Source organism: Asparagus officinalis, chromosome 1 (assembly GCF_001876935.1).
Source record: "Asparagus officinalis chromosome 1, Aspof.V1, whole genome shotgun sequence".
NCBI lineage: Eukaryota > Viridiplantae > Streptophyta > Magnoliopsida > Asparagales > Asparagaceae > Asparagus > Asparagus officinalis.
This window is the reverse complement of record NC_033794.1, coordinates 8,825,387-8,835,849: the sequence shown is the minus strand read 5'-3', so window position 1 is coordinate 8,835,849 and position 10,463 is coordinate 8,825,387. Positions and strand designations below refer to the sequence as shown.

Sequence of the window (10,463 nt, the reverse complement as noted above, 5' to 3'; positions counted from 1 at the left end):
TTGTAACTCCCATTAATCAGGGCCCATTGATAGGGCGATTAGCGTATCCATTTGTGATTTTTAGCAGCCTATTCAATGTCACAACAGTTAACTTTTCCATGACACTCGCGGCTGATCGCGAATGCTCTGACATCAACTTATACCAAAAAAATGGATTGAGAGATGCAGGCCATAGCCTTAACTGTAACTCCTAACTTCAATTAACGGTCAACTGAGAAGAAGGATAGAAGTATCAACCAATGAGTATTAAGCGCAGTATGTCGCGAAAGGCATGCTGCCAAGCTCTAAAAATTAACACTCTTGACTACCAAACTTTTGGTAGGCCCAGGAAGGCATTTCTTATGCACAACAGCAAGGATTGAAAACCTAGATAGGAGAGGTAGGAAAAACAAGCCAAGATGTTCCTAATGCCACAAGCATCTTGGCGTAGTTACCACCTTGAGCCCCCTTCAGAAACCACATACAATATTAGAGCAGCTGTGCTGCAATACACATATACTTGAAGACTTACAATTAGTAAAAGGATGAAGCCTAAGAGTTTGAACTAATATAAAGCAGATATGCCAGTGCTGCAGGCAATACTAGTAGTACAACGCTCGCCGCAATGAACTCAGCTGCAGCCATGCAACTCTGATAGTCCCTCGTCTCCATATCTTAAAAAATACCACAAAGCGAATGACGGCGCTATCCAAATATTTAGTATTCCCATTGCCTCTCACCCACCCGACAGCGCGGCCTATATACATCATATCGCCGGTCACTAGGAGCTTTCAAGATCACTGAGTTTTTTTCACGCCTGGCGATTCCATAAGGAGACAAGATCTGATATATAAAATGCCTTTTGATTTCAGCAATCTAACACACTCCATTGATTGAAAAACAATTAATCATTTGCCTATTTTGCATTTCTTGCACTACGCCGAAGATTCTCCCTATGCAAACAGAAATATGGTGGTCTTACCTTGAGGATATATACTGCGCCGACAGTAACCTAATACAAACTGGCAAGAAAAATTCGGGATCACAACTGTAGCGATATATCAACAGCCAACCAAATAAACCTTGGCTTGGCTTCCAACTTAACAGCCCATCCTTGCGAACAGGCATGCAGGGCAGCCCTCCTTGCCGGCATTAGGTTGTCCAATGGAAACTGCATTCCCCATTGAAAATGTTGATCTTGCCTGCCGCAGTACACCCCTATAAAGAAGCATGGTATATTACAAAGAATGTGAACATGGATAAGAAGGAGCTGCCCGATTGACAAAAGCCAAGTAACTAGCTCAATACATCTAAACATCTATCGTTATGCTCACTGCTCTAATAGGACTGCTCTAGAACCCATGAAGCGCTGAACTCTGTTGCGTATGCCCGTAGAAGCAACCTCCACTCCATGCGAACTTTGCGCCATTAATCTGTTAACTAAATAGGAAAACTCTAACAATTCCACAGCCGTTAGAAGTAGGCATTGCAATAAAGACAACACATGACATGTCTCTTGCCTCAACCTGACGCCGCGTTGGCCGGGCCTTTTTTTCTCTTTGCCAGTTGTTGTGTTCGAACTAATTATACAGTCTACAAAGAGCAATTGAGCACGTTTAATTATACTAGCCAGCATTATTATAATATCATCAAGAACGAGACGCCGCTGACATGATAACAATCATACCAAGAGCCATGTCCATCTTCTTCTCAGTGAGCGCAATCGCACTTCAGTTGGTTAGTGGCTTAGCCGCTGCCACTCTGAAACCATTAGAACATTTATACAATTTAGGTTGTTGGTGAAGTACTTAAAAAAGACAATTGGCCGCCGGGGACAGCAATCACAATAATCAATCAAACACTTAAAAATGAACTCATCAACGCCAGGCAAACCGAACCGAATATTACAATAATCTAAAATAGGCCTACAAGGACGATAAACTTTATCAACGAGTTTTCTTCGTGAGTAAGAAAAGCTATAACCATGCACTAAAACTCCGCCCAAACTGAAACAAATAAAGGGGCCTAAAATTCCACAATCAGAGCTGTCATACAGCAAGCAAAACATGCCCTGAAGCGCAGCGAGATTTCACTACAATTTCATTGCCCGAGAAGCACAATTGGTGTACGGAGACCCTTTAAGCTCATAAAAAATCGAGCAAAAAACAAAACCCTGGTGGTTTTAAAACAAATAACAAAGGCGTAGAGCTCACCGGATCAAGAGAAAGAGGAGATGAGATCGCCTCGGAAAAGGTTAGTAGGGTTTGGAAGCCGGCTCGAGTAGTATTAGGCGTTTGGAAAAGGCAGCCGCTTGGCATATTTAGGTGCCTTTTTAGGGAGAAAGCCGCATACGTGAATGAATAACGCGCTTACACTTAAAGAGCAGCAATCTCCTAGCTTGGGAGCCTCTTCTTCGGAGCTGCTCCTCAAGCCATGGCCCCCATCTTAGGGACTTTTCATACTAGGAAAATATTTCTAACAAACTCCCAACTAGCGGGCGATAAATACTTATATTTAAAAAACATCCTATTCTACTTACCTCTAATCATTTGTCAGACCGACTTTCCTAAAATCACGGCATCCGCAACTCTGGAGCCGCTAATACAAACATAGGCCTCATCCTGAGATGATTGATCTTGATGGCTGGGGCGACAGACAGCATGACTAATATTAATATTAGCAACTATTAGAGAGGGCTGATGAGGGGCAGAACTGAATGATTTCAGAAATAAAAGGTTGGGGCTTAGTCTGGTGAGCTCGTTGTAGACGACTGTGGGGCCAAATATCGCATCTTCAATAAGCACTATGGATGTTGATTGCCGCCGTCAAGCTCTCAGCAACGAAAGCTACAATCAAGAATACTTTCGGCGTCCGACAGCGGAAAGGGCAAATAGAGAGCTTATTCAGCAAGCAGATCGAGAAGAGTTACAATTTGAGCGACACTTCGCGAGGCACTGGGCTGTCGAAAACGGCGCTATTCAGTGCCTTCCGATCGTTGGTGCGGCCGCTGAGAGTTACAGTCTGACGACTCTCCATATCTTATAACAAGGCAAAGACCAATAACAATCAGGGCGCTTTGTAATGTCATGAGCAGACCGATGCTTAGGCACAGTTCAACAACCTCTATCAAAACGTAAGAAAGTTTAATTCTGGGCCGTTTCTCAAATCGAGAACGCACAACAACTTGTGCGTTCTCATCAGGGCGAATGTCTAAGCTCGTGGTCAACCAGAGCTTCAAGCCGCAAACGCACACATAATCTGGCGTCTTCAATAGGTCAACTACGTGTCCCAAAGCTCTGGAGCCCAGAGTTGAGCTTACACCGCACACGGGCGCTGTGCGTCTCAAATCTCTAAGCAGAGATTTAGCTCTGCATCTGGCAAGCCTTGGACGGGGGGGCAGAGTTAAAGCGCCATAAACGCCAACTGAGGCGTTTGGACTTGTTCAAAAGACGCAAGTCGAACGTCTCAAAACCGTTATCGGCCACTTATGAGGGATTCTCCAAGCCCACAAAGGACGGAAATAGGGGTTGGTTACACTCGAGCACATCACCGCTATACAATAACGGCAACTTACTCAATCTGAGTCAAAGGGGGCGGGTGATAGGTTTGATTCAATCGGTTTCCTGAGATCTAAACGCGGCAAAGTAAGTTAAGGGCAGCTCGGTATTAAAACGACCGCAAGGTCAAGACAAATCTCGGCAGTTTGAAGTATCGGAAAGGAAGAGATCTATCGGGGAGATCAAGGAAGGCTGATCAACGATCAGCTTAATGAAATCGCCGAAGGATGCCTTCATCAAAGGTGTCATCGCACTTGGGCAAAATTAAAACTCGAACTTTTCGGTTCAAACAACTCTGTTACAGAGTTTTAAGCTCATTCTGCAGTTTCTTTAAACTCGTTAGAGTTCTTTAAATTAGCATGGGCAAACGCCAGTTAATCACATAAAACGCAGACATAACGGTTGCAAGCAAACTCATTTTTTGTTTTTTTTTTTTTTTTTTTTATGCATAAAAAGAGTTCTTAAAGTCGTTCAGGGAGTTCTTTACAACTCGCGTTAAGTAGTTCTAAAGCGGCGATAGTCATCAAGCAGGCTTCCAATTGTTCCACGTGAAGAAGGACGTCGGTCGTCAACGGCGAGAGGCAAGTTCGACGGGCGATCAATCGAAGGAGCACTCCAACGCGCTGCCAGAAAGAACCTCATGTATTAAACAAAGGGAGAATCAAATTCATTCTCCTCTCCTTTTGTAATCGGAATCGCAAATTGTATATCGAGTTTTGAGAGAATAGCAAGTCATAATTTTTCTTTGGCTTTGTCTTTTTCACATCCAAATTCCAAGCAAACAAAAGATGCGACTCCGCTGGGGAACAGGCTTCTCTGAGCAGAGGGAAAGTGGTGGCGGGGCAATCCGACGTTCAGCCTTACTGGAACACCGGTCGAAAAGCTCGTCGTAGGAAGTTCGCGCCGCAAGGCCAAGTATGAGGAGGTCTCTCCTCTGGGTCGCCTTAGCCCAAAAAGCTAGGCGTGATACCTCACAAGAAAGGACCGCCTCTATCCAGAGGTCAACACTACTGGCTGAGATGGCCAAAGAAAGCCCTCTCGCTTTGGGATCCAAAGCCTTAAAAGCATCGGCGTGCTGCGAGTTGAAGATTCGCTCCCCGTATCAACTACGGCAAATAATTGTAACTCCCATTATCAGGGCTTGATAGGGATTAGCTATCCATTGTGATTTTTAGACAGCCTACAATGTCACACAGTTAACTTTCCATGACACTCGGTCTGATCGGAATGCTCTGACCATCAACTTTATACCAAAATAAATGGATTTGAGAGATGCATGCCATAGCTTAACTGTAACTCCTAACTTCAATTTAACGTCAACTGAGAAAGAAGGCATAGAAGTATCACCAATAGTAATTAAGGAGTATGTCGCGAAGGATGTGCAAGTAAAAATTAACACTTTGATCTACCAAACTTTTGTAGGCCAGAAGATTCTGCACAAAGGAAGGATTTGAAAACCTAGATGGAGAGGTAGAAAAACAAGCCAAGACTGTTCCTTAATGCAAAGAATCTTGGGTAGTACCACCTTGATGCCCTTCAGAAACCACATACAATATAGAGCAGCTTGTGCATACACATATACTTATGAAGCTTTAATTAGTAAAAGATGAACCTAAGAAGTTTTGAATAATATAAAAGCAGATATCCAGTAGTGCAGGCAACAGTAGTACAAGGTTGGCTGCATGAACTAGTGCAGCCTGCAACTCTGATTCCCTCGTCTCCATATCTTAAAAATATCCACAAAGCATGACGGGTATCCAAATATTAGTATTCCATTGCCTCTCACCACCCGACAGCGGTATACCATCATATTCGGGTCACTAGGAGTTCAAGATACTGATTTTTTTCACGCTGGATTCCATAAGGAGACAAATCTCATATATAAAATGCCTTTTGATTCAGCACATCTAACACCTCCATTGATTGAAAAAAATTAATCATTTGTATTTTGATTTCTTGCATACGGAAGATTTCCCATCAAACAGAAATATGCAGTGGTTTACCTGTGGATATATATGTGCATCAGTAACCTAATACAAACTAGGCAAGAAAAAATTATCACAATGTAAGGATATATCAACAGCAACCAAATAAACCTTGGCTTGTTCCAATTAACAGCCATCTTGCGAACAGGCATGAGGGCAGCCCTCCTTGCGGCATTAGTTGTCAATGGAAACTGATTCCCATGAAAATTTGATCTTGCCTGCGCAAGTACACCCTATAAAGAAAGCATGGTTATTACAAAGAATCTGAACATGATAAGAAGGAGTGCGATGACAAAAGAGTAACTAGTCAATACATTAACATCTATACGTTATGTCACCTGTCTAATAGATGCTCTAGAACCCATGAAGCGCTGAACTCTGTTGGTATGCCGAGAAGCAACTCCATCCATGAATCTTTGGCCATTAATCTGTTAATAAATAGGAAAACTCTAACAATTCCACAGCGTAGAAGTATGCATTGCAATAAAGACAACAATGACATGTCTCTGCTCACCTGACGCCTTGGGGCTTTTTTCTCTTTGGCAGTTGTTGTGTTCGACATCTTAATTATATCATCTACAAAGAGAATTGAGACGTTTAATTATATAGCCAGCATTATTAAATATATCAAGAACGAACGCGCTGATGATAACAATCATACCAAGAGCCATGTCCATCTTCTTCTCAGTGAGCGCAATCGCTTCAGTTGTTAGTGGCTTAGCTGCCATCTGAAAACCATTAAACATTATACAATTAGGTGTGGTGAATATTAAAAAGACAATTGGGCAGCAATCAAATAATCAATCAAACATTAAAAAATGAACTCATCAACGCGAAAACGAACCGAATTTACAATTAAAATAGCCTACAAGGACATAAACTTTATCAACGAGTTTTCTTGTGAGTAAAAAAGTTAACCATGCATAAAACTCCGCAAAATTGAACAAATAAAGCCTAAAATTCCACAATCAGAGTGTCAATACGAAGCAAAACATGCTGAAGGAGCGAGATTTCATAAATTTCATGGAGAAGACAATTGTGTACGGACCCTTAAGCTCATAAAAAATCAGAAAAAAACAAAACCCTGGAGTTTTAAAACCAAATAACAAAGGCGTAGAGCTCACCGGATCAAGAGAAAGAGGAGATGAGATCCTCGAAAAAGGTTAGGGTTTTGGAAGGGGAGTAATTAGGGTTTGAAAAGGCAGCGCCTTGGATATTTAGGTTTTTAGGAGAAAGCGATAGTGAATGAATAAGGTTACACTAAAGAGCAGCAATCTCCTAGTTGGGAGCTCTTCTTGGAGTGCTCTCAAGCATGGCCCCCACTTAGGATTTTCATACTAGGAAAAATATTCTAACAAACTCCCAACTAGGAGCATAAATATTATTTAAAAAATCTATTCTTCTACCTCTAACATTTTATAAATATTTTTTAAAACAACAAATCTAATAAAAAAATATTTTTTAGTGGGCCCCCACCCCTTAGGAGCTCCCAAGTGCTCCACAAATTTGTGGAGCTCTTAGAGCATCTCCAACAGCTTCTCCAAAATTTTCTCCAAAATAGGGAAGCAAAAGCCATATTCTCCAACTAATTTTTACATCAACTCCAACAGCTTCTCCATTTTGAAGAATCCATTTTTTCCTCCAAAAATTTGGAGAATGCTGCAGATTTGGGGAAATTTCCCCATTTTTTCTCCTCCATCCCTATTTTGGGGAATGAGATGGGGAATCTGTTGGATCAAAACCTAACTAAATTCTCCAAAAGTGAAAAATATGGAAGCTGTTGGAGATGCTCTTAGGAGCTCCATGGTGGGCCTCACCGCCAACTAGGACTTGAGAGCTTCCTTGGGAGCTTGTTGGAAGGTCTTGAGAGCTTTTTCTTGCCACATAGGACTTAGGAGCATTCTTGGAAGGCTGCTGCACTTGCTCTAAGCCCGCGGTGCTGCAAACCGCGTAGCCGTACTCCACTCTACGCGCAAAGTAGGTAGAGCGCGTTAGGAGGAAATATTCATAGAAGTCCCTTGATTTTAAGCGCACAATATTTGGGAATTTTACTTTTTTAGCCAATTTATGTTGGCTAAACTGCACTTAAATGCCCTCAATTTGTAACTAATCCCACTTAAATATCGTAAAGTTTCTGAAAGTTTTAGTCTCGTGTCCCTTGTTATTAGATATCCTTGAATAGATAAGGAAAAATTAATGTCACCTAGATTTTTTTTTCAACTGTGGGGCATTCACCTGCAACACTAAAATATTTTGAAGCATTTTTTTTTCTCGGTTCTAAATATGGTGTTGATAAAACTTTAGAACATTTAAGTGCAATTTAGCCTTTAAAATCGGTTAGAGTTATTAAAAGGGATAAAATCTAGGTAGAAACCGGTTTGCTTTAGAACAATTTTAATTTAGAACAATATTACCCATTTCCAAAAAACTTTAGAACATTTAAGGGTCACTTAAACCGGTTTGCTTTTCCTTTCAAGTTTCCCCATCCTATTTACAGTATGAACCTTTTTTTTATTGAAAATTCTTCCCAGGTAGAAACTAATTTTTTTTTCATAAGATGCTTCTCTTTGTTTTTCCTTTCTTATTTGAAATTTATTTTATTTATTAAATTTTCAATAGCAATAGGTGATTAATTAAGTTCCCCAGAGCAATCAACTTCATGAACAAAAGAAATGTGAAAGGTCTGGTAATTTTTTTAATTTACTTATTCACATAATTATTTTCATACAAACATTGAAATTATTTCATTGTGAATGGTATTATGAAGTATCTTTTTTCGGATGGTAACTTGTGATTTATCCTTGGTTTAAAATTATTTCATATGCTTTTTATGATCTAGCTGCTCTTTACCTTTCTCTCAACTGGCAAAGAACTCAACTGCCAAAGTAGTGATTAGAGAGAAGGCGACCAATACCACAAGCTGAGACTCTTTCACTTGTGACTGCTAAATTAGAAATATCGAACTATATATTCAATTTCTACATTTACATTTTACAGGGGAAAAAATTTCAAAAAGATGGGTCAATACAATCTATTAAGGATGATCTAGGATTTATCTGTAGCGTATATTATTTACCAAGGTACTAGTGAAAAATAATCATGTAACAAAACGTTTAGCCCTGAATAATTCTGACGGATAGAAACAACCTAATTTACAGAATTCCTTAGGAGAACGAGCAGCCAAACTTAGTAAAATTTTTAACACTAAATAACATTAATTATTTTTCAAAATATCCAAAAACTTTGTGTAAAATAGAATATTTAAATAAATTAAATTATTAAAATCTACATACACATACTGTAGCGGATTTTAGCCAACTCGCGAGGCATGAATCAGATCATAACGCACGGATGGTGAAACATGCCACATAGAGATCAATCAAGTAATAAAATGAATAGCTTGAGCACTAACAAAGGAAAACATTTGGTTTTTGAAACAGCGCCATCCCTATATTAAACAAACAATCTTTCAATTAATCATCAATTCCCTTATTAATAAGACAGTAAGAAAATTATCAATGAGCGTATAATGAAAATAATTTGTTAAAATACCTGCCAGTCTTCTTCATCATCTCGAAGCTCAGATCACTTTTCCCTATTTCTAACAATGGAGGAGCATGAGCGAAGAAAGGTTAATTGAATACTAGCAGTTTTCACAATTAACACGGAAGAAAAACATGAAGCATAGTGTAGGCTGTCTAAAAATCACAATAGATAGCTGATTCTCCATCAAACGCCGATGATGGAGGTTACAATCTGACGACTTCCAGAAGCCTTCACAATCAATATCGGGAGTTACAATCTGACGACTCTCGTATTTTCAAGGGGCCAAGATGAAGATTACAAGATAGTAGTCTTTGCAATGCTCTGCAGAAGAAACTATAACTCATTGGCTCTTTCTAAAACGCGGAATTTATCTTCGCGTTTTAATTCCTGAAACGCAGGCGACCCCCGCGTTTCCAAGCTTTAACAAGCAAAACACGAGCGACCCTCGCGTTTCCAACCTTCAGCAAACGAAGCGCAGGCGACCCTCGCGTTTCCAACCTTCGGACTCCAAAACGCGAGCGGCCCTTGCGTTTTTCAACACCCAGCGAGTACCCAACTCCGCGTTTCCATTCTAAAACGCGGAGTTAGGGTCCTGAATTTTTCAACACCCAGCGAGTACCCAACTCCGCGTTTCCATTCTAAAACGCGGAGTTAGGGTCCTGAACGTCAACGTGGGCGTTTGACTCGTTCAAACACGAGCTGAACGGTTGCAGGAACTGTTTTCCCTCCACGATTTGAGGGATTTCCGCCCCACTTAGGAGCGGATTAAGGGGACGGTTACACCCTATTAACCCCATTATGGAGAGAATTAAGGGGGACGGTTACACCCCTTAATTCCCTATAAATATGGGTAAACTCAATTGAGTTCGAGCTGGCTTTTTGGATCTGAGACTTAGCAGCGAGGAGAAGATCTTTGGCTTCTTCTTGGGGATCTTCGATTTGGAGATTTTTTGAAGATCAAAACTGTACAAAAGAGAGATCAACATTCATCTTTTGGGAGCAGTCCTGAGAGCTTTCGACATTGACGGATTAACCGACTTTCGGTTCAAATCAACTCTTTCATAGAGTTTCAAACTCGTTCAGAGTTATCAACTCATCAAGAGTTTTAAACTTGTCACGCAAGTTCTCCACAGCGTCGAATCGTGAGGAGAAGATATCGTTCTAGTGAATCAAGACGTTCGAATCGTCAACGGAGAGCAAATTCGACGCGAGCATTCGAAGGAGGCACTCCATCGTCACCGTGAAGAACCCAGAATTAAACAAAGAGGAGAATCAAGATCATTCTCCTTTCTTTTGTAATCGGAATCTAATTGTAATTGAGATTAAAGGAATACAAATCAAAATTTTCCTTCGTTTCTTTTACTCCAAATTTTTCCACAAACACACAGTAGTCGCA

At 40.6% G+C, this 10,463-nt stretch overlaps 1 protein-coding gene across 1 annotated transcript; it reads right to left on the bottom strand.

Moving 5' to 3' along the window:
- On the bottom strand, nucleotides 4,710–6,792 carry LOC109833132. The gene is made up of 6 exons (XM_020400691.1): nucleotides 6,646–6,792; nucleotides 6,183–6,249; nucleotides 6,036–6,097; nucleotides 5,860–5,949; nucleotides 5,633–5,754; nucleotides 4,710–5,539 (listed from the first exon to the last, which is right to left on the bottom strand). The coding sequence occupies exons 2-6, from the start codon at nucleotides 6,247–6,249 to the stop codon at nucleotides 5,536–5,538; spliced, it is 345 nt and encodes a 114-aa protein (XP_020256280.1). The 5' UTR covers nucleotides 6,646–6,792; the 3' UTR covers nucleotides 4,710–5,535.